Below are 24,968 nucleotides of genomic sequence, written 5' to 3'. Positions count from 1 at the left end.
TCCTGTCAAGCTCAGCATAGCTACAGCCTCTCTGAGCAGCAGCACAAGGCCATCATGTTCGTCTAGTAGTTGAGCCAATTATGCCACATGAAGGTTTCTGTCATTCCCTCCCCTCCCCACTCAACTGTATTAAGAACTTAAAAGTTTACTGACTTGTGTGCTGTAACCTGAGGGGAATCTGGGTGCTTAATATTCTTGGATAAACAAAACCTTTGGTTTCTATTAAAAGCTTTGCCTATTGACTTTGTCACTTGCCTACAAGGGTTTTCTCCTCTGGGCTCTAAGCGTCCATATGCAGAGCAGAAGCATTTGCTCTGACCAAGGGAGGAGGTAGAATGTGGCACAAACGGCCTGCGTACTAGAGACATTTTAAAATGGTTTGTATGATACGTTTGCAGTGCATTGGTAACAGCTCTCATTCCTTCACCTTTATATTCAGGATGAATGTTTGCTTCAATTAGGCAAAATAACAAGATTGTTTCATGTATTCCAAATAGAGTTGCCAATTGTAGTTGGACATATTCCTGGAGGTTTCATCACATGACATAATCTTTAATTAATTCCAGGGGACTACAGGACAACCCTGGAGGATTGGCAACCCTAATTCCAAATCTTTCAGTTGGTTTGGCTGTTTTAAATACTTAGGAGCTGTTTCTAGACTTTGCTCTTTGTCTCCTCCCAAGGAGGAAGCATTTTACAGGAAGGGGAAGTCCTTCCTGCAGGCACGGTACATTGCATTGAGTATTATTGTTTGTCTGGCATCTGTAGGTGAGACCAAAGAAAACCGATTGGAAGGCTAATATTCAGGTAGGTCCAAAGAAAGCTGGATTAAAGTTTCTGGGATTTTAGGTTAGATTTCAATTCCACAGCATAAGAAGGACTGAGTGGTTTATTGAATGTCTGCCAGCATGCACGATGGCAACCCAAGAGCTTGACAGTCTCAGCGTTTTGAAACACGAGCATTTGTTTCCTTCCCAACTGGCCTGGAATCAGGAATCTTTGTGACATTAAAGAGCCAAAACATAGAATAACAATGTGAGTTGAGCCAAAGTCAGTCTGTATTTCCTAGGAGTGAAAGACACTGGGAGTGAATTACTACCCCAGTCGCCTTGATGTCTCTATTTCTGTCGCATCAGAGGTGCATTGTCCTGTGCAGGCAAATGGCAGACTATGGCATGGGACCTAGTCCAGCACTCATCAGGCCTACAAGATCTCACACCTCACCAGTGCCTATAGCATAATAGAGGGCAGTCAGTAGGTACGGTACATGCAGGTGAGCCATAGCATCCAGGGTGACTGTACAGAGAGCAGAGGAGGAAAATCCAGAGTGGAGAAGCCCAGACTAATGAGGTGAAAATCGGTAACAAAAAACTCCTAACACATTTTCTGCCAGTCTTTTGGCAACGTTTGTTTGTTTGTTTCTTTGTTTGTTTGTTTTTGGGGGGGCGGGGCTTGCCATAACAATACCTAGCTCTTAGAGCACTTTTCATCAGTAGATCTTAGAGCAATCATCATCACTAACGTATTTATCTTCACAAAACCCCTGCCATAAATGTGACCCACTAAGAAACCCCCCAGCAAGGTTGTGTGGTTAATTGAGTATTTGATTTGGGTGGGGTCTGAAACACGGGGGGGGGGGGGGCGCGAAACTTGTTTCAAAGTGAACATGTTTCAAAGTGTTCAGTGAACAGAAATGTTGGAAAAAAGTTTTGTCGTATTGATGGGAACGTTTTGGTTGAGCCCAAAATGAAATTCTTCATTTAGATTTCAAGCTTTTTATAATGTGTTAAAATGTTTTTTAAATAAAATTGAGGACATTTCAAAACAAAACATCTTTCCAAAATGAAAATTCAACAAGTTTTTTGGTTTGGAAATGCCAAAATGAACCTTTTTTGACATTCTCATTTCTTTTAATTTACTTCCAAAACAGTTTGCTGAAATAGACCCAACTTCACAAATTGTTTTGGTCAACCTGAATCTGTGTTTTTTTGCTTGAAAGTTTTGCCCAGCTGCACCCTCCAAAGGCATCTCTTGCCTGAGGGCAGGCTGGGTTTTGCTCTGGTTACTAGGGTGACCAGATGTCCTGATTTTATAGGGACAGTCCTGATTTTTGGGTCTTTTTCTTATATAGGCTCCTATTACCCCCACCCCCATCCCGATTTTTCACACTTGCTGTCTGGTCACCCTACTGGCTACACCAATGGAGTGGAACAATTAGGTAGGAGCTCTGCCTTGTTTATCACATTATCCAAACTTCTGGGATGCAGTCAGCTCCCTAAGTTGAAGTGCTCACATTCTGTATTGTCTTTTCCTGTCTCTGCTCTATATCCCTGGAGCAGAGGAAACAAATGTCACGTGCTTGGCAAGGGAAGATACAGTAGTAGCTGGCGTAGCTTGAATGTACAGCATATAATTTTCCTAATGGTCTTCATTGGGCATTACATGTCACTTCATTTCTGTATAAGCAACAACAAAGGAAAGGACAAGTGCATTGGTTGTAACAAAGAGAAGTAAGTGTTGCACTGTGAAGGGACTTGCATATTCCTTGGGAGGCAGAGAGGGGTTAACCTGAGCTGTGGCTCCGAACTGTAGGATAGGAGTCAGGCTACTTTTTATGTCCGTTCAAAATATTCAGCTTTTAAGAGAAAGGGGAAATACATGGCTGGGGCACACTGATACACATTCCATTATGCCAGGCATAATAATATAGTGCCATACACTGCAAAATTATAGAGGGGGAAAAAAGAATAATAGGCTAGCTTAGTGAAACTCCTGGGTGTATCAGTTTTATCATTCAAGAGGGACAGACCAAATTCTGTCAGGTTAATGATCAGCTAATTTCTCCTCCAATGTTCTCTTTTCTTCCAGAATAAAACATTTAACATACACCAATTAGAGCTGTGTCCCTCACTTCAGACCTTGATCCTGGAACAAAAATATTTGAGTTTAGAAATTAGCTTTATTACAAAATAGGTTTGTTTTTGTTCCAGGCAACTGGCTGGCTGGATGCAGATTGTTAGAATGCCAGGTTGTCAGGTCGCAAGGTTTGTCTGACTCCTACACATACTGCAGACTCTTGAGTACTTTCTAAACCACAGCAAAATTCTTTGCTTGGAGCCTTTGCCTGGAGTTCTGCCACCCCCATCACTGCACCAAAACCAAATCATTTTGAAAGAGCCTTCCAGGGTAACGTCCATTCTGAGTTCAGCTCTTCATAATAAATTAATTCACATTCAACAACAAACGGCTTCTGAGTGCTCTGGGCCCATGTCACAGTTCGCACTGTTTCCCTCACCCTGCAGTGGGCTTGCATTGGAGTGAATCCTGCCCATCACACTGTTGGGGGGATTGTGTGCCTTCTCTCTGTTCGACTGGGTTCTTCTCGCTGTCTGTTCTGAGCCCTCACTCAAAGGGGCCAATGTGATACCGAGTGTGTCCACTTATATAACACAGGCCAGAGGACTTCCCTGATGGGAGCAGATCTGTTAGAAAACCATCTCATCTTGGTATACAGACTTCCAGTGATAGTGAATCCACCACAACCCTTGGTACGTTGTTCCAATGGTTAATTACCCTCACTGGTAAATATTTGCACCATATTTCCAGTCTGAATTTGTTTAGCTTCAACCTCCATCCACTGGAGCTTGTGATACCTTCATCTGCTACACTAAAGAACCCTCTATTCTCAAATGGCTGCTATCCATGTAGATACGTGTAGGCAGTGTTCCAGTCATCCTTAACCTGGTGAGCTCCTTTCGCTATCAGGCATGCTTTCCAACCCTACTGTAGTCTTGTAGGCTCTCTTGAACTCTGCAATTTTTCAACATCTGTCTTGAATTGTGGCTATCACAGCTGAACACAGCATTCCAGTAGTGATTGCACCAGTGCCAAATACAGAGAGAATATAGCCTCCCTTTTCCTACTCAGTATTCCCCTATTTATACATCCAAGGATCACCTTAGACCTTTCAGCCACAGTATTGCACTGGAAGCTCATGTTCAGCTGATTATCCACCATGAACCCAAATCTCTGAGTCCCCGCTTCCCAGGATAGAGTCATCCATCCTGTAAGTATGGTCTGCATTCTTTGTTCTGTGAGGTATATGGCTTTACATTCGGCTGTATTGAAATGCATGTAGTTTGCTTTTGGTCAGTTTCCCAAGCAATGCGGATCATTCTGTATCGGTGACTTCACCTTTTTGTTATTTCCAACATCCTCAGTCTTTGCCATCTGCAAACTTTCAGAGAGTGTTTGTGTTTGTGTTTTCTTCCAGGTCATTGTTATCAATGTTAAATAGTGTAGAGCCGAGATCCAATGCCTGAGGGATCCTGCGAAAACACACCCATGTAATAATAATTCCCCATAGGTCTCAAAATGTATTTATATATCTGTTCAGTTTTTAATCCATTTAATATGTGTCACGTTGATTTTTATATTTTAGTTTTACTCAAAATGTCTTGTACCAATGCAAGCCTAGGTATATTACATCAATTCTCTTACCTGGAGTGGCATCTGGACCTATTTCTTCTCTTTTGTTAGACTGACTCAAGCCCCACTCCAGTCTAGTTCTGCCTTCTGGGAAGGTTTGGTGCAGTGTTATATAAGGTCGATTCCTGGTGACGAATCTACAATATGATGCAATATAAAGGCAAGGAGCCTAGAGCCTACACGAGGAAAATTACCAGAGTGATCAGTCTGGCTTATGGCCTTGAAATCCATAAAATGGAGAACTAAGGGCTGAAGTGCTTCATGTTTGAGTTCCTGTTTGCCAGGTTATCCCATGACCACTCTTTAAATACCCTCCCACACATGTACATGGGAGGGTTTGGGGAAGAGATGGGGCTCTTGTCTCTGCATTCCCTGCCTTTGGGAATTAAAGAAGCTCCTTCACCCTGTTAGCGTTTATTTTTAAAATAAAAAACCAAGCCCCCCAGAGCAGCATCTTCTCTAAGGCAGCTCTAGCTGGACCTGCTAAGGTGCACCTGGCTGCCATCTCAGCCTTCCATCCAGGCATGGTGGTGAGTTTGGTCTTTGGACATCCCATTTTTGGTCGGTTTTTCAAGGGCTTGGATAGGCTTTATCTGCAGGTGTGGCAGCCCATTCCCCAGTGGGAGCTCAACCTGGTTCTCTCTAGACTTATGGGGGGCCCCCTTTGAGCCTATGGCAACCTGCCCTCTATCCTACCTGTCCTGGAAGGTGTTTTTTCTGGTGGCCATAACCTCAGCCAGAAGGATCTCTGAACTCAGAGCACTGACTTCCGAGCCCCCCTACATGTTTTTTTATAAACACAAGGTGCAGCTACAACCTCACCCAGCCATGCCCCCATTCCAACCCCTTCCCCAAATCCCTGGCCCTGCCTCTTCCCCACCTCCTCCCCCCTCTCCCAGCATGCCGCCAAACAGCTGTTTGGCGGTGGCTGGGGGGAAGCGCTGGGAGGTAGGTGGAGGAGTGGGGATTCGGCGCGCTTGGGGGGGGAGGAGGTGGGGAGAGGGGAACTTGGCTGCCAGTGGGTGCAGAGCACCCACTAATTTTTCTCTGGGAGTGCTCCAGCCCCGGACCACCCACGGAGTCGGCGCCTATGCCACTAGGGTAAAACCTTCCGACGATCATGCACGTGGTGCGCGCACACCTATTGGAATGGACATGAGCAACACATCTCGAAGAACAACAGTTACGAGATGGTAAGTAACCGTATTTTTCTTACAGGGAAAGTGAGAGGCAGGGATGGGCCTTTCTGCAACAAAGGAGAAGATTTTCAGCGTCCTAAGGAATGTGTGTCTGTCTGTCTGTCTAGAAACAGAAATAATTCCTCTTTGCTTTTGTTTTGCTTCTTCAGAAATAAGATCATCAGACCCGATAATTCTTTCCAAAGCCCCCCCAGGGTGTCAGGTCTCATTGAACAGGTATCGATAGGGGCAGTGAGCCATCGAGGCCAGCATCCTAGCACCGAATTCTTAGTGAACAAGAAACTGATGCTTTCACAATTTGCAATTCAATCTGACGCTATCAATTTGTCTCATTTAGACTCTTACCACAGTGCCAGCTTTTCCAGTGATATGAAAGGTCTTAACGTGAAAGCGCACATTAATGTGTCTGATTTTTGTCTGAAAAAGCACAGTATTAAGTCAGCTTTAATTGCAACTTGCTGTTAGCACATTGAATTAGGTAAGTTAAAGTGAGTTGCTCTGGTTAATGTGAGCTACCCAAGTGAGGTTGCATAAATGCTATCTTACTAACAACTCATTCTACATGATTGAAAAGAGAGGTTGCAGGTTACCTTCTAGCCAGATGCAGAAAATCTCGTCTCTTCCTTATGAAGATCCAAATCAGGACATGGAGAAAGATGGTGTTACAGAAACTGTGCAAGAAGAAGAGAAGCTGGTTGTGCAGGGCACTTTCTCCAGGGTGAAATGTATGCTGGCATTGAGGGACAGCCAAATGCTGACTAACCATCTAAGGAACAGTGCGGAAGCCTGGTGCTGGCCCTCGGCACGGGGTGAATTTTGCCCTCTGTGAGGATCGGGGGTTCGGTGCAATCTCAAATGCTAAATCAAAGTGACTCGTCCAAGGAAGGCCACCAGGTGTTCAGGAAAACCCTCCTCTCATTCTGTTCATCCTTTGCATGCTTTTCTGGGCCTGCAGTCAGTCAGTCTCTCTCTCTCTCTCTCTCTCTCTCTCTCTCTCTCTCTCTCTCTCACACACACACACACACACACACACACACACACACACACACACACACACCCCTCTACCTCTGTTTTGGGGGTCTTAACAGATGCCATATATTGGACAGTTTGTGTTCTCTGAAGCAAGCCCTGTAAACTAGGAATTCATGTGCCAGCAAATGCCAGAAATAAAGGGCCTTCCATCTTCACGTCTCTTCCAGAAAATATCCTGTCTTTCATCAGGTGTTTCCACAAGTACTGCAAAGAAACAATGTAACAGAGGCAGTAAATTCAAATTCCATAGGCGTTAACCCTAAACATTCACATCAAGCGGTGAAATCCTGTTGCTCACAGAATGTAGTGTGAGCTGTGCAGTATGCAGTGCTGTTGAGAGGGGACATCTGCAGTAATTTATAGACTGTTTTTAGGATCCAAGCATGGAGTGGTCAACGTCCCTTGGCTTTGGCATTGTTCCTAATAATCCCCTCCTGTGACTGTTGCCCACAAATGCACTTTTCTGTGTCTCACAGCAAGCCCCTCCAAACTGCTCAGATAAGAGGTTGAAGGTTGGGCAAATATTCTCAAAATAAAGTAATACGTTTTCCTGAATGGACTGAAAGGTGTTTGCCTGCGTCCTGTGCTCCCTTCACAGCTAAGGGCTGCTCATGATACCCAGGGCTGAAGGTACCCCCAAAATCAATAATGCATCTTGTGGAGTCAGGGGCTACACAGTATGAGTCAAGGTGCCAGAATCTAGTCCTGCATGTGCTCAAAGGGAACAGGAAAGCTGCACAGAATCTCAGAAATCTCTACCTGCTTCAGCTCCATCAAACTGAGGTGAAAGCATCACTTCGGCTGGGTCTGGTCACTCCCTTTGTGTCTGGAGGAGTCATAGCCCTGTCTTGGGCATCAAAGTCAGTTTATTATAGTCTCACATAAGACACCTCTATGCCCACACTTGCTGTTCTCTCATACCATACCACTGCTCTTCAGAGTGAAAAACAAATTTCTTCAGCTCAGATATATACAGTGGAGGGACGCCACAAACACAGCAACCCCGAGAAGAGAGCAACCACCCCAAAGTGTGCAGCATCCCACCATATTTTGGAAACTCAGAGGTATTTGTGCAGAGTTCCCTCTGCACCCTGCTAGTCCAGGTGGGCTTGGAGCCTCTCAGCGGGGAGACACCCATTAAATGGGATCACTACACTTCAGAACAACCCCCAGTTCTGCATTGGCACAGCTGGAGCTGGCATTCCCATCGGAGCTTCCCTGTCCACACCAAGAATTTGAGTCGTGGTCTCCAGCTGGCTGCTGCTTGTATTCAGACACACAAGTTTCTCCATCACTCGAACAAATATCAATCAGTGATTTTTAGAAACAATGGACATTCACGTCTCTTTCCTGCTGCCTGCATTCAGAAGAGGAAAAACTCAGGCCATGGCTTTCCCTTGTATGTGGTCTTTAGGGACAAGAGGATTTTAAGTTAGTGAAGTCTTAGGATGCATCCATCCAAAGGAAGAGGAATAGACACAGGTTCTGGAAGCCAAACTTCAAAGTTTGGCATAATCAATACTTGGAGACTCTTGTCAGTCTGTACCTTGGGGATATGCCAGCTATTTGGGGCCTTGCTTTATTACTCAGGGATGTACCTCCTAGGTGCTAGACACTTTCCAAACACTCCAGACATGGTCCCTGCTTCAAGGAGCTCACAGTCTAGGGGAAGGTGAGCCTGAGGAAAAGCTTTCCAGGTTCATTGGCCCAGAGCAGCATCCCAAAAGCCAATGGAAACACTCAGAACAGCGATTTCCTTTATAGCGCACCCCTCACACCATGGTTTCCCAGCACTTTGCAGACGATAACTTTATTAAGCCTCACAGTATCCCTGGGAGATGGGTCCCCATTGTACTAATGGGGAAGCAGTTGTGCTCGCTGTCTCAATTACATCTAGGAACTACCAATATGTGAGGCTGGCTGTTGGGTCCACACCCGCTTTTAAACTAGCCTCTGCAGATTTGGTGATTTACTTATACTATATTGTTTTATGGTTTGGATGCAGACTTGCAGCCTCTGTCTCCTCTGAATGCCAGGCTCCGAGTCTTGGGGATACTGGTGTCATAGGAGGCAATGGCTCTGGTACATGTTCTTCTGCCTTATCTAGCTCAAGTCTCTTCTCGAAAGAAGCATTGGTTAGGTGGGGTTACAAATGAGTCTGAGTGTCTGACAAACACATTCCAGTAGCTCTGTTTGTAGCCAGCTTCCCCACTGCTGATGCTTAGCTTGATACATAGGGGCAGGTAGCCTATCAGCAAACCCAGCAATGCTAAGGAAAGAAGGCATACTTTTGGCAGAGCAAGCCGGGCTGGAAAGAACAATGTTTGGAGGTCTGCATCAGCTCCCTGGGTCTCTTAATTTGCAAAGCATCTCCTCAGTTGTGAGTTATTTAATATGCTCCAGTTTCACGCATTACTGTACAATAAGGATGTAGTGGATCCAGAGATGTCTCTGATTCTCTATAGGACCCAACACATGTCATTGTTGCAACTCTGTTTTTCAGCCACCGAAATCCTCTTTGTATCATATTGCCTTCCTCCCCTGGCATGGATTGTCAGCAGGGCTGGAAACCAGGAACTTCAGAGCTGCACCAGATAGAGAAGCAGCTCCATTCAGAGTCCAAGGCCAGCATGGACCATTGACCATCTGGCTGACCCCCCTGTATCGCATAGGCCAGAGACCTGCCCCACAATCCTTCTGAGAGCAGAGCTCTCAGAAAAACACACCCACTCTGGATTTTAAAACTGCCTGTGATGGAGAATCCACCACAACCCTTGGTAAATTGTTCCATGGGTAATTGCCCGCACTGTGGGAAACACACGCCTTACTTCCAGTCTGAATCTGTCTGCAAGATTGAAGAGCCCATTATTAAATATTTGTTCCCCATGTAGATACTTATAGACCATAATCAAGGCAGCCATTAACCTCCTCTTTGTTAAGCTAAATAGATTGAGCTCCTGGAGTCTACCCCTATAAGGCGTGTTTAAGTGGTAGCAGTAGTAAACTGTTGCCCTCTAGTGGCCCAGCCACTAGAGGGGAGATGTTGCCATTCTGCCAGTTCTATACTGCTCCTCCCAAGATAACTGAGCTCTTTTCAACTCTACCAACAAGTCAGTGCTGCTCCTGAAAGGAGCCAAGACAACAGGCTTCCTTCTGCCTCTATCCTGAGCCAGCTCCCCCATCATCATTACTAAGGAGCAAGAGCCTTTGAAAAGCTAATTACAATCTGGAAGTTCCAGACACGATGCTCGTCAGAAATTAAATCAGAAGCATTAGGCTGTTGATCAAGTGCATGCTCCTCTTCATGCCCAACATATGGACATCTCTCTCTCTCTCTCCCTCCCCCCAAATCTTCTTCAGAAATACACATTGCCATGCTGTCTGGAGTTGCCAGAGCGACTTCTCTCCAATCACATAAAGCCTCTCTAGTTGGGATAAAAAAGAGGCCAAAACGTATGGTGCCCCTTTACAAAAGAGCAGATAGACAAGGTGAGCCGACTGGCAGATTTACTGCCTGGCAATTTCCTCTGCAGAGGAAGGTTAGGTTGGAATTTAAAGGCAAAGTGGAGGAAAGCTAAATACTCTGTCAGGCTCTTTGCTCAGTTCTTAGTCCCCATTCCTTGTATTTGCTGAGAAACCTCATTTACCCCATCCATACCTATAGCGACTAATGAGCGCTGTGTCTGTGCAGGTGAGGGTTAGCTAGAAGTAGCCTGTGGACCTGTTCACATCCTGTTTCATGAGCATACAAGTAGCAAGATTTGGGTGTCTTGGTGTTTAGACGTAGGGAATGAGCAGAGTCCAGTAAACGAAAGAGAAGCCAGGGAAGATCTGTGATTGAATAATGATTGTCACGTTGGCAGCCCTTCCCTGAGGCCCTTTAGAAGCACTATCTGCAAATGGCTAGGCTTTCCACTAGCAGCCATGAATAATGCAGCATGATTGCAAGAGTTGATTAGAATGAACTATTCTGGTAAAACCCTCTGCTGGGAATTGGGCTCCATTGTAGAAATACTGTGTATTAGGCAGACTAATACGCTCATTCAGATCAAACCCAAGCGAAGTGTAATGCTGTGATGTGCAGCTGATGGCACCTTGCTGAGCAAGGAGGAGTAGTGGTGTTCTGTGGGACCCACCACCACACTGATACGGGGGGACAGTTCCGTGGCTCTGTGAGGAACAATGTCCCAGCTAATAGCAAGTTTGCACATGACACCCCAAAGAAGTTCTCCAAATGATACAGCACTAGGGCAAGATGATATCCCAGGCCAGTGAAACCGAATCAGGAAGGCAAACGAAAATCACCTTGCGTCAGATCCAGAGGGTGCGGGAATTGTGTGGTATGTGAAGCATGTTCGTAATGGCCTGCAGTCTGTGCTTTCCAGGCTGTCCGCAGTGCAGCTTCACATCAGTTAATGAGATTGACAAATAGCATAATGTGCAGCAGTCCTGCCCAGGATCAACAGTGTCAAGGGTCGCTGTCATGGTGACGGGCATCTCCCTATCTGTGTGGTCAGGGTACTGGATGAGGCATCAGAAGACCTGGGTTTTGTTCCCAGCTCTGCCACCGAGCTGCTGGGTGACCTTGGGCAAATCACTTCATCTTCCGGGGCCTCAGTTTCTCCTCCCATTCTGTGTCCATCTTGTTTGTTTAGACTGAAAATGCTTTGGGCAAAGTGCCGTTCTGACTAGATGTATGGGCAGTGCCCAGCACAATGGGGCCCTAATCTTGGCTGGGCCCTCCAGGTGGTGCTGTAATGTAGTGTACAAATACGGATACGGTCTGAGGCTGCGGCCTAGGGTCACAGGTAGCATCTCAGCTCAGTTAGAACGCGGTTTTTTAGCCAACTAAAGCTGTGCTTGGCCTGGCCTGAGATTTTTAATGGCTGTATAATGGCTGCCCCTTGATGTCGGGTGCTTAGTGTGGGGTTTTGTACAGCGGTTGGAGTCAGAAAAGATATAGTATCTGTTTAAAATGGGATTTTGAAGCCGCTGACTTAGATACAATCCAATTTGCAAGGATTCATGAAGAACAGTGACGGCTGAGCTGATAGTGTTACCTCTGTCCCTCCGCTGCCCCTCCCAAACGTGGGAGTTCTGGCTCATTACACTCCATACATGATTTAATTAGTTGGCAGGGCAGATGTGTAAGGATGTGTCTGAAGAAAGGGAGGGGTTCCATTGCCACCTAGAGGAAGTCTAGTGAACCTCGTTCAAATGGCTGTGGAAAAGCAACATCCCGGCAGGTATTTACCACAATAAGAGGAGTTGACTCATTGTTGAGAAACTAAAAATAAAACCAGTGTATGGGTCTGAATAGTGGTGGTATGTGGGTGGGGGGAATGTTGATCCCTTTTTATCAGTTAGTAAAACAGAATGAGGGAGGCAAACTGGTTCAGATGAAGAAAGTCTGAATCCTGGGCAAAGGCTCAACTTCCCAAGTCTCTGCCCACTATCCAAAGAGGCCTGTGTACTGAAGCATTGTTGGACATCATGGTATCTGCCTTGCCCCTCACATATTGGTGAGAGAGAGAAACTTGGGATATGTTGCAATTTGAGCAGGAAGCTGACTGGTTTCTTTTTCACAAGAAACCTCGGTTGATCAGAGAATATTTGCAAAATTAGGATTTTTAAACAGTGCTGACTTCCCCAACAGATATTAACTCAGGAAAACAGGAGGCTTTTTAGTCCATGGTATCTAATTCAGGTGTACCGCTAGCATTCAAAATGCATTCCCCAGAAGTGGGTTTCTGGGGTGAGAGAGAAGTGAAGCAGTTCTGCAGAGTGAAAAAGGAAAGAAGGGTAAAAGAGTCAGAAAATGCAAAGGACAGACCTTGGTGCTTGGCTGGATCTTACACACGTCTAATGCTCTGTCTTCTCTTTTATTCAAGGAAAGCGTGGACCTGGGAGAGATCATGTTTTCCCTTTGTTATTTGCCAACTGCAGGTCGCCTCACCTTAACAGTCATTAAATGCAGGAATCTTAAAGCTATGGATATTACTGGCTACTCAGGTATGTGTGCATTTGCTCAAAGAGTTAGTGTCATTCCCTTTTACTTCCCCCACCCAGCAGCTTGCTGGCTTTGATGCTGTGCTAGTTTGTGTTGTTGCTGGGGTGCCCTGACAAAGGGTGTGGGGTGTTCGTGTGCATACAGATATATGGAGCTATACTCACAAAGCTTTAAACAATAAAACTAACTTGGAAAGCCAGCCCCAGGAGAGCGACGGGTGCACGACCCTCTCCGGAGCCACGCTCCACTCCGCCCGGGGAAGTGGGGAGGCAGTTACAGTTCCTAATTCTCTGCTGGGTGTGCCATGCTGCATCACCAGTTACAACAGTGTGGTACTGGCGGATTGGAGCTCAGACACGTCCCTCCAGCTTCTCTCTGCACTCCTGAGGCTAGGTCTACACTACAGCGGGGGTCCGACCTAAGATACGCAACTTCAGCTATGTGAATACCGTAGCTGAAGTTGCGTATTTTAGGTCGGCTTACCTAGCGGTGAGGACGCGGGAAAGTCGACCGCTGCCGCCGCCTCCGCTGCCGCCTCCTGCCGAGGTGGATTTCCGGAGTCGACGGCAGAGCGATCAGGGATCGATTTTACCGCGTCTTCACTAGACGCGGTAAGTCGATCCCCGATAGACCGATTGCTACCCGCCGGATCGGCGGGTAGTGAAGACAAAGCCTCAGACACTGGGGGCCTGGGGAATGATGCAGGCACTTGCTCCAACTGCTTTATGACAGCAAGGGCGTTCCCCTCCACCAAGGGAAATTTCTGCTAGCCACTTGCTGCCAGAATCTAGCCGTTTTGCCTGAATAATCTGACCTGTGATGAGCCCAGGCGTGTGACTGGGAATTCCACTACATGCACTGCCCTAGTGCTCCAGTGTGAGAGAGTTTAATCACCTAGCAAGGTTTTGTGCATTCATAGTTCCAAAAACCAAAATCTTGCCTGGGAACTCACCATGCACAAACACTAGTGTTTAACATGAAAGCCAGCCGAGTTTCTTACCTGGAGGTCTATGGAAGAACCTGAATTCTTCTGACAAACCTTTTAGTAAACAGTAACGCTAACTGAAGAGATCTCGGACCAGACTCAGATCTGCTCAAATGGAACTTGCTGCAGTGTGACATGTCTGAGAATCCCAGTTTCAGATGGAAGGCAGCTTAGTAGCTCTGCAATAACATGTTGTTTGTTTACGGGAACTTCAAAATGCATTGAGATTTCCCCAGCAGTCTACATAGCAACCAAGCTGTGCTCATCACTTAGAGGCACTCTGCCAAAACCAGCCACGGGTGAAGCAAGTGAGGTACAGCTCCCCTACCTCCTCTTTTTCCCCCTGACATTTCGCCCCAAGAAAAAGAGCTTTTAAAGGCTGCTTCTTGCTATCAGGCCCCTGATGTGATGGCCAGTTATTTCCTCAACATGCAGACATGTCACTTAGACAATAAACTTGTATGTGCAAGTTATGGAAACTTTCCTAGAGGATGGTCCTAGAAATAGGACATTTTTGGCTAAGATACAAAGGCATTTTGCTTTATCTAATTACTGTAGGCTGAGTACCTGGGTGTCTCTCTCTCACTCTCACACTCACCCCCCCCCCCCCATCATATTGGCACTCATAGCTATGGCAGCAAAAAATCTCTGTAAGTTAAGTTCCACTCCATATTTTGCTCTCCAAGGTGGCTGTGTTACATTTTTACTCTGTTCTACAAGTGCTGAAGTTGTCGTTTTGCTTCAGGAAATGTTTTGGGGTTGCTGTATTGTCAGATGCATTTGCAGATTCAGTTCAGCTCCATTGTGCTAGGAGCTGTACAAACTCGTAGGAAGACCAGATTGTTTCCCCAAAGAGCTGACAATGTAAAATGACGAAAAGTAAACAGGGATTGAAAGCAGTGGGATGAAGGTGAAAACTGGCACACGGCAGGCTTGTTCTGTGGAACATTCCCTCCACTTTGAAATACAGCGAGGATTTTATGGTAGGCACATGGCACCTTCCTGAGGTAACTTGGACACTGATGTATCAAGGATGAAACCTAATGGGGGAAAAAGTATAAAGAAAGATTCTGCTACCTGAAAAATTCTCCTTAAGAGACAGAGTTATTATGAACTGATACAGACGGCAGTTGAACTGTCTTACTGTTGCAGAGAAATGAGTCATTGCTGCTACATATCATATGTAACTCACTGGCAAAATGTATGTTGGGTCCCATTCTATTAGTTGGTCCACTACAGGATAATAGTCTACTACTTCTACCAGCTTCATGGAGTTACTCCTTTAGTTAAAGGGGTAGAAGGCTTTACTTTGGTGCTGAAGATCCTGATTTTAAACCCCGCTGATGACCCATGTGGGCTGAGTTATTACACATTCATTTCCCAGGGGTGAATTGGTGAAGAGAGTAGTTCTTTTGGGGCCCCTCGTCCCCTTGGTCACAGTGGGTAGATTTCTGTCATAGCAAATGTCTGATAATTATTGCTATAACCAGGGAAATTCGAATGGGGTTCTTGTTCATGCCATTCCGGCATTGTATAGAACATGGATTTAAATACATTTTCTTTTTGCAGCAAAACATCACCTCCCTTGTTTAATCTCAGTTTGCTGCTCACTCATGTTACTGAGCCCTGAGCTAGTGCTGTGGGACAGGAATTGGAATATTTGCAGGTAGAAGAAAAGGGTGGAGTTTTTTTAATAAATTAGCTGCATGGAATGGCCTCTTACAAACATCCCACAGCGGTGGTGTTATGCATTGTATTTACCTCCTATAGAACAAAATGATCCTCCATAAGTAGTAGGTTTTTCCCTTCCACTCTTCCTCAGATCCGTATGTCAAGGTGTCTCTGCTCTGTGATGGGCGGAGGCTGAAAAAGAAGAAAACCACCATTAAGAAAAACACTCTTAATCCTACCTACAATGAGGCGATAATCTTCGACATTCCCCCAGAGAACATGGATCAAGTTAGCCTTCTTATCTCGGTCATGGATTATGATAGGTAGGTGGGAGTTTCTGGAGAGCAGAAAGACGGGAAAATCCCATTTGGCCTGGTTTTCCTGCTCCATTCCAAATCGCCTTGGTATTGCTGCCTGGATTACACAACCGGTTTGTGTCAACATGTGTCCCATAACGTTGCATTGCAAAATGTCATGTATATTTAATGCTCTGGTTAATTATGTTGCTAGAAACATGAGTACAGTAAACCTGATCCTTAGCTTTTAAGTCATTTTCTCCTTGAACGAGTACAATATGCCCCGTGGCTGCAGAGTGTTGAGTGCATTTCATCTGAGCCATCACCCCTGTTAGAAGGCAAACCGCTTCCCCCAAAGTGGAGCGGTCAGTGTCTGAGGGATCTGTTTATTAGTGAGCCCCAAGCACCTATTCTCACTTCTCAGTTATCAGAACACACATCCATTGGGATCCTGTCTATTGACCTAGTCTGGAGGTCAGCCCACATACAGAATCCCAAAAGGCCTGTGCTTGGATAAAACCATCAGCATGACTCTTAGTTATATTTTGGTAGCTCCCAGAGGCCCAGCTGCAGTCAGGGCCCCATTGTGCTGGGAGCAGCACACATGTTGCAAGAGACAATAAGAGATTGTCTTGGCAGTCCATGGGAAATGTCCAGTACTCGTAGGCAGTGTGACTGTATAGGCAATGTGCACATGCACTTTCTAGTCAGGATAATTACACCACTTTCCCATTGCCTTTTAGAGTTGGTCATAATGAGATCATTGGAGGCTGCCGTGTGGGGATCAATGCCGAGGGACTGGGCCGAGACCACTGGAACGAGATGTTGGCATACCCTCGCAAACCGATCGCACACTGGCACCCATTAGTGGAGGTGAAGAAATCCTTCAAAGAGGTGCGTGACGTCACTGACTTCCTTTGACTGTGTGTGCCACGCATGGCTGAGCTGGTGCAAGGATTGCAAAAAGCTTCTACTCTCACTTGGGGAGTTTCTGAGATGGGCTGAGTGGAGCTTTTCGCTGGAGGTGGACTCCAGAGAACTAGCATCTCTGCTCCAGCTTGAAATAGTTCCTTGGGCTGGCAAGCAGGAGTGGAAAGAGATGGAATTTACAGATCAGGTTGTTTTTGTGGTTTTCTTTTTTTAATCTGAGAGAGAACAGACAGGAAAAGGGAACACTGCTGTGATCCAGAATAAATAGCCCAGGCACACCACGTTTCTACTCTAAATTTGTGCCCCTAAAAGATTTTTGTTGACTCATCCTCAAGCCTTTCCAAGAGTAAACAGAGCAAGTGTAACTGCTCCAAACATCTTCAGAGAGCATTTCACTGCATCTTTGTATCACTCAATATGGTGACTGGACTTTAAAAGGCTGGACAACTTCCTGACCATCCACAAGGTTTCCCTTTCCGTTGTTCTCCATTTCCTCCCCTTCCTCACGCAGCCTCCTGGTCTCCTTTGCTATATGTCTAATTTGGACAGTAAATCCCTGGGGGCAGAGGTGCAGTTGCCCACCTGCACAGTGCCAGACACATCAATGGCACTTTAGTGATGATAGACAAAGCCACCATTCATAGCTATGCCATCTAAAGCAATAAAGATGATAATATCCCCAACCGGGCCAGGACAGCATTCCCCTCCTATGCAGCATTGCCCAATGGCTAGGTGTGGTATAAGGAGTATTTTGTTGTACTCTGAAGTGTCAGGGATTGAGCTCTGCTGGAGACCAGATGCTGGGCCCCATGGATCACAGCAGTGGCCTGAACTAGTGTGTGTCCATTGAAACCTGGTCTCCTATCACCAAGGTGCTTTAGAATCCATAAGAGGTCACTCCTGATTTACGGAAGTCAGTAGTATAAAACTGGTGCAAGTCAGACTAGAATCATACCCAGAGTCGTCTCTGATATGGAATTTGTTGACAATAGCAGTGACTTTGGGTGGTGAGCTGTGCTATGATCTACCACTCAGACTAAAACTGCAGTATGTCATACAGCCCCTCTGGCAGGAACATAGGAGTTCTTCCTGTCTGCTGGGCTGGGATTTAGTGGCTACTAAGCTTCAGGATAAATATGCAGTATTCAGTGATCCATTAGCCAGGAAGCTTAACCTCTGCAGTCTCAGTAGCAGTCGCACAGCACCTGGTTCCAGCTGTCATGTCTGACGCAGGAGAATAGAATCATTTCTCCATTTGGTAGTTTGCATGATTTTATTCCATTATATTTAAGACCCGGGTTGCAGTTTCAAGGCTCAGTTCCTATAAAATTTCTGGTAACAAACAAGGAAAAATTCAGTTATTTACAGGGAAATTCAAAGAAACAGGCACAGTATGAAACCCACTTAAAATGGAAATCAAAATCCACTGCTCGGCCACCCAAATGTTGAAAACAAAAATCAAATGCATCATTTCACCCTAATGCTGGGCAGATCAGGGGGACAAAAGCCCAGCATTATTGAGTCCTGTATTCTTGCCACAACCCACTACACACAGTCAGCAAGCAAATGGTCCCTTTTATTTGTCTATTTTTTAGCTCGCCTGTGTGCAACTCTTTTGTACAGAAGTGCATCTAAAAACCAAATGAAAAAAACACAACGAAAAACCTACCCGAGTCCCAAGCAGCAATTACTGGGGAAATGGTTTGTCTATTGCAGTAAATATAGATAGTCTTGTAAGAGAGTTTAGGGTCAAGGTGTCTTTGATTTAATCTCCCTCTGTGCATAAAAATAGCTCTGCCAATCACTTTCCTACCGAGGAGTCTCTGGAGGTCAGGACACGATCCTTGTGTAAAACACAGGGGTAAGGATGCTAAACTCTAGAAAATGCCTTGATGAATTTTGGTGGCAAGTTGTTATCCTTAGCTGCTTCATCCCTGCACATCCCCCTCCTCCCACTCCTTAATGGGCTGTTGTGTGGTGTTGGGCATCACCCACTGTCATGTTCGCATACGTCAATTCACAGAAAACGAGGTGGGTGGCAAATGAAAGGTTTCTCCTATAACTGGCGGGTACCCTGTTCCCAGAGCTTGCCAGCAAGTGTGCCTTTTCAGATCTTGCGTGGGCAGCTGAGCTTTCCAACAAGGGAGCTGATCGACTCGGTTCTCATAATGTACAGTCTTAGCAAAGCTGATGACTCAGATCTCTGGTCACACTTCTCAAGACGGAGGCACTTGTTTGAGATGTCACTATGCAGTGTACTTGGTACGTGTCACCTGCGGCATAAGATCCTTTGGTGAAAACACCTAGGCAGTGTAAATTGTCACAATAAAGCAGCTGCTGTCTCCCCCTCCTGCCCTCTGGGGTTGGGTGAGCTTACTTTGCATTATTGTGGGGAACAGTAATGACCAGGCTATTCAGGGAAATGTCACTATTAGGAAGCTTCCATTAGAATATGCAAGTTCTGGATTCTCTTCTCTCCGTCCCCCAGGTGTGTTCCCTCTAATGATGAGGAATATCAACAACTTTAGAAAGAAATGGAACAATCTGTCATGTGACAGTTCCTTTCCAAATTCAGACCTGGATCTTAAGTCAAAAGCAAGGAAACCAATTTGAATTCTTTTTTTAAAGTGATCTGAATTGCAAAACAGACAATTGTGTCAACCTGGGGGAATTTGAAGTTAATTATACCATTCAGTTCTTTACGTCTTTCCTCCCCTCCTCTCAGATAAAGCTCCTGCCCATCTCATCTTCCTTTCCCAATTTGACTGCACACGTGCAAACTGAAGAGGTCACTTTATTCTGGGCAATGTAGAATTCCTTGCTAATCGTTATACATGCTCTAATTTGCATTCAACTAGCGCCTATTTTAGGGGGAGGGGGCAGAAATCTGTCTAAAAGGTGCTCCTGTCACACTTTGGACTTAGAATAAGAGCACAGACCTCAAAGAAATAATCAGAAAAAGAGACTTTCCTTGCTAGGAAGCGGAAGGACTCTTTCTTTAATGAAATGAATTAGTCCCTCCCCCAGGTTTCCTCTCCTCCAAGGCTGCTGCTGCCCATCCCTGTACAGTTCCAGCTGCTGGTGTCTGTTCCAGACACAACACTGCTCTATGGTTTCTCAGTGAAACTCTTCCAGGGCAGTGTAAAACTTGGAGGCCTCTTCCAGGGACCTCCTGCCTTCCCGTTGGTATTTCCTGACTACTCAACTAGAGTATGGCCATTGCGCCAGTCTTACACAGATGGCTCCCTGCAGGAATTGCACTGGAGTAGTAGAATGGTGAATCAGGCCTGGGTCTGCTTGAGCCAAGATCTTGCTCTCCCTTTCCCTCTTTCATGGAGATGATCTGCAATGAACCATTGTCAATAGCCACAGCTCTGTTCACTCTTGTTTTGCTGCCAGTAAGTGAGAAGCTTGCACGTCTCTGGTGACTTTCGTCGAAGGATCTCAAAGCACTTTCAAGTCATTAATTAATTACAGGCCCCTATTGGGTAAGGAAGTGTTATACCCCTTTCTCTGGATGAGCACAGACTAATTAAGGGTCTTGTCCACATTCACACATCAACTTCAACAGAGCTGGTCATGGAACCCAGGAATCCTGCTTTCCAGTGCCTTGCACTAATCGGTACCTAACACACGCTTCTGACAATCATCAGCACATGGCTAAAGAACCAACACGCTGATCCATTTCTGCCAGGACAGTTCAGCATCTGATGAGTTTCCCCTTGCAGTACTAGGTGTGCTTCAGCCATTCCAATTCCTTTCTCATGCCTTGCTGTCTCCCTCAAAATACTTCCTGACATCAGTCAGGATCTTTAAGTGCCATGTTTACAGGAAGAGATTTTTAAAAATCGGAGTATTTTAATGAGCATTAAAGGGAACCGTGAAAAGTGGAGATTTGTCTCTGTTACGGAGGAAAGAAGAAAGCTCTATCTCGTCTCCAATGTTACGAGGCAGTTTTGACATTCAGCACTTGGGCATTTATTTGTTTTCAAACTTTTTTCTGGAGAAATAATTTAACTTCACCGGGAGCAGGATCAAGTCCAGAATGAAGGACAACTGCTCATCTTTAAAGATATGCAAAGCCAATCTCCTCTAGTCCTTTGAGTCCATCTGGCCTTCCAAGAACTGACACTTCCCTGGCTGCTGTTACAGAAAGAATGACTCACTTCTCTAATTAAGAGAAGGGAAAATATCCTGAAGTTTCTCAAGACGCATAGGTCACTTGACCCTGGTCTCACTAGAGCTTCCTTCACTGTTAAGAATAGATAACATTATCATTGTAAAAGCAGGAGAAATGCTGCAATGGCACATCCTAAACTCTACCGAGAGCTTATTTCTGGAGTAATTTCTGATGGCCCATCTTTTTTGGAGGTAATTCTACCATTGAGATTACATCTGCGTTGTGCGTTCCTCTGGAGCTTTAGGTTGTAATGAACAGCCTGGCAGCGGCACTGCAGAATGACTTTACCTTAAGGTACCCTATGTCTGAGAGACAATTCTTGGTTCTTAACGCAGTACTTTCTGCTGACTTTTAATTAAATACCCACTGTGCTGTGTAGTGGGTTGCTTTGGAAATGAAAAGTGTCTGGTATCTTTGAGGAGAAGGAGTAAATGCCAACCCTTAACCCCCCAATTCTGCCCCTGCCTCCCCAGAATGAGTATTTGTACAGATAAGTCATGAAAGCATGTCTGCTGCTGCTGCCATAATGCTAGCTTTACGTTCATCTGAGTGTTGCGTGTACCCTGCAAAGGCAGAGCTGAGCCAAGATGGGCAATGGCCAGCACACCTTCCCCTGTGACCTGCTCAGCACTGACTGGAGACCTCACAATCCAGCCAGGCATAGCTGTGTGTTAGCACATCCGATCCACTCGGGCAGATGGACTGTGCCCATTGCAGAGCACATGGGGAGTCCTGAGAAATTCCCCCCCATGCAAGGAGCCATCCCAGGCCTGTGCAACCCTGATGTCCCCCTTGCAGCCCTCTAGCTTTTAGTGTTAATGACCCTTACATGGAAGCAGGATTTTTGAGCATTTCTCTCTCTCTGGTTGGTCACTATCATGTTCCCACCACCATGCCCTTTCCCCATGACTGACTCATTCTTCTCACTGACAGGCCTGGGCCAAAGCAAGCATTTATTTTCTGAAGAGAAAAACAGGGAAAGAATTAATGAGAACTCTTGCAGGCCAGCGAGTGTGTTCAGATGGCGTGTCTTAAACAGGAGCTTTGGAGCCAGCCATCCTACACAAAGGGATTCCATAGCTCTGATCCGCCATCCTGAGCTGGTGGCAGAGTACGGGAGAGACCTGCACATGGAAGGGACAGTGTATCCAGGGTAGCAAACGATGGGTGCAAGGCCTGATTGGCCACGGCTCTGCCCCTCGGATCACCATTTATACCTCTGCAAAGTGGGTGTTCAATGAAACTGAATCCGAATTCTCCACCCATACACACTTCTCATGGCCTTTCCCACACACTTTGCAAGGAATGAATTACTAGCCAATCAGGGGCCAAAGCTGCAATGGCATCATGCGGACAGGAGATCCACAGCCAGGGATGGAACTACATTTGTTTCTCTGTGGCAGTAAACCCAGCCACTTGCAAGGTTTACACTGGGTCAGGGGAGCAATTCCTCTGGAACTTTTCACAGTTATTCTGAGAGTTTAAGTGAGTAACTGCACCTCTCAGAGCCTAAGGGCAGGTTGATTCCCCAGGGTCCTGTCTTGTGCATGCTTTCCATGGCACAGGGTGATTCACGTGCATGGGTGATAGTCGAGAGCATTGGTCCTCCTAAACAGTGTAACATTCATGTTGCTTGTTTGGACTGGAACAGAGAAACCCTGTGGCAAAGCCAGTCAGTGGTGTAACTTTTGCCTGGATTCATTCATTTGCAGTGATTTGGTGCAAATCAGCTGGTGAATTTTCTCTGTTATGTGAACTTCATGCACTTTGAGCACTAATACTTACATGCAAAGATTTTTGCTGGCTCAGGAGAGGAGAGAATTGGTTTGGGGTGGACAGCACTACAACAGGAGCCAGTAGCAGGCGCAATGTGAAATACCATGTTCCCTGCAGTCTTTGGGAGATGCATGTCGTTTGTCATTTGCATTCAATAAAATGAGAGAGAAAGAGACTGGCAAGACCTCAAAAGCTCGAGTGATATTGGTTTTAAAGTACACTAATAGCTCCAAGACAAACTGCTAATAATTTATGGTCTGAAGTCCCTGACAATGAAGTGTTCACTACATACTAACCTATCCATCCATCCCCAGTCTGATCTGATTTTCAATTTGAAAAATGGCTCTGGCACTGGGTCCTGTAGAGTCTCATCATCTCTCTTTACTGCAATGATTTAATTAACTTTGCTGTAGTTCAATATAAAAAAAAAGTTGCATGCTAAAATGGGAAACAATGAGAGGGCAATTTTTCTCCAGCTAAGGTGCATGAACACGATTTCTCTGATGCTCAGTCTCGGCACCGGGGTTCAGGATTACAAAAGTAATAAAATGCACTGGCAACCCCCCATAGGTGGTGTCAGGCAGGTCTAGCTGCCACCAATGAGGTGTTAATGACCAAATGATGGAAGTAGACAATCATAAGCTAAACCCAATTCTGCAGCAGATGAGACTGTGGAAAGTAAGACAATGGTTGTGACAAGGGAATATGGAGAGAATAACATGCTGCTTTTCTCTCCCACCAGTGGCAAGGCCGAGCAGCAAGCTTCGACAGCCAAGGCTCGTGTCCATCTCCTAAGCCACCTCCCACACCATGAGCCACCGAAGCAGTGGACTAGAATGGGACTAAACAAAGTTCTTTTGCACTTGTCCTACACAGTCTGAACAACTTGTTGCTGAGTGGCACCAGCGAGGCGCTCCAGGCCTAGTTGTTCCAATGTAGGTAAAGGCAGAAGAAACGCTCTGTGGTCAAATTTGTCTTGGTTTGTTATGTCTCCCAAGGTGATGATGTTTGTGGCTTTCATTTTATGGGTCTGCTGCCAGAGGAAGAAGATGGAACGAAACATGAGCTGGAAGGTTGGTCTGTAAAATAACCTGTAAAATGCTGGACCAGTAGCAGAGACCTTCTCAGCCTCTATGAACACCGATGACATGCCCCAGGGAAGAGGCATGGGGAGAAGCAAGCGGCTGCATTTTCTGCCTCTGATTGGAACTGTATAAATAGAAGCCTTGATTAGACTTCGTGTGACCAGCTCTTTATTATTGTGATCAATCTGAATTCAGCCACATGTTTACAGGTTTCTTATTCATGTAGAAATGTTCATGAGCCTTTCAAAGTTTGTGCTGTGTGTACCCCAAACTTCCTTCTGTGGCGTATTAAAGATTTGTTGATTCCTCAGGGAAAACGATCCATTTTCTGTATCTGTATTCTCCCTAGGGCCATTTGCATGAACAGTTACTTAAGATCTTGTCTGCGCCTGTTGCTCATTCCTCTGTGACATCACTTGTCTGATGTGGAGTGAAGAGGACTGTATTGACACAAGCAGGGTTCTCATGTGAGGTGGGAAATGGGTTATAGGAGCAGGTGAAAGTCTTGCATGAACACTGGATCTTTATTTTATAAATAGTCCTAGTAGTACAGCGTGAGAGAATACAGGGGAGCACAAAACATATAAACAAGTGGGTTTAAAAAAAATATTTTTTTAAGCTTTTAAACTAGGGCTGTCAAACAATTTAAAAAAAATCACAATTCATCATGAGATTTAAAAAAAAAAAAGTTGTGAATAATTGCCATTTTAATTGTACTGTTAAACAATACTAGAATACCAACTGAAATTCAGCATGGAAGCATGTCCTCTGGAATGGTGGTGAAACACAAACAGATATACAAATGTGTAGCATATCGGGCACATAAATATCTTGCAACGTTAGCTACAACAGTGCCATGCGAATGCCTGTTCTCATTTTCTGGTGACAATGCTGCCTGCTTCTTATTTACAATATCTTCTGTAAATGTCAACGAGCTTGTTTGTTTTAGCGATTGTCTGAACAAGAAGTAGGACTGAGTGGACTTGTAGGCTCTGAAGTTATACATTGTTTTGTTTTTGAGAGCAGTTATGTAAAATAAATTTCTATATTTGTAAGTTGCACTTTCACAAAAGATTACACTACAGTACTTGTAGGAGGTGAACTGAAAAATACTATTGTTTCATTTTTACATGGCGAATATTAGTAATGTAATATAAAATGAGCACTGTACACTTTGTATTCTGAGTTGTAATTGATATCAATATATTTGAAAATGTAGAAAAACATCCAAAATATTTGTAATAAATTTAAACAATAGATATCAATTTAAGTGTGATTAAAACTGCGATTAATTACAAGTTTTTTAATGTAGTTAA

General features: G+C 45.2%; 1 protein-coding gene across 1 annotated transcript in view; it reads left to right on the top strand.

Moving 5' to 3' along the window:
• Window positions 1-24,265, top strand: part of SYT6 (synaptotagmin 6) — a 44,855-nt gene extending 20,590 nt beyond the window's left edge. The window contains exons 3-6 of the mRNA XM_065402841.1: window positions 12,611-12,731; window positions 15,537-15,708; window positions 16,425-16,575; window positions 23,310-24,265. Of these exons, the coding sequence (XP_065258913.1) occupies window positions 12,611-12,731; window positions 15,537-15,708; window positions 16,425-16,575; window positions 23,310-23,381 (516 nt within the window). The 3' untranslated portion in view covers window positions 23,382-24,265. The remainder of the gene's footprint in view (window positions 1-12,610; window positions 12,732-15,536; window positions 15,709-16,424; window positions 16,576-23,309) is intronic.
• The last annotated feature ends 703 nt before the right edge of the window (window positions 24,266-24,968 follow it).

The sequence above is a fragment of the Emys orbicularis genome, chromosome 4 (genome assembly GCF_028017835.1).
Source record: "Emys orbicularis isolate rEmyOrb1 chromosome 4, rEmyOrb1.hap1, whole genome shotgun sequence".
NCBI lineage: Eukaryota > Metazoa > Chordata > Testudines > Emydidae > Emys > Emys orbicularis.
Note: the sequence above shows the minus strand (reverse complement) of the source record. Positions and strands in the feature narration are given on the sequence as shown.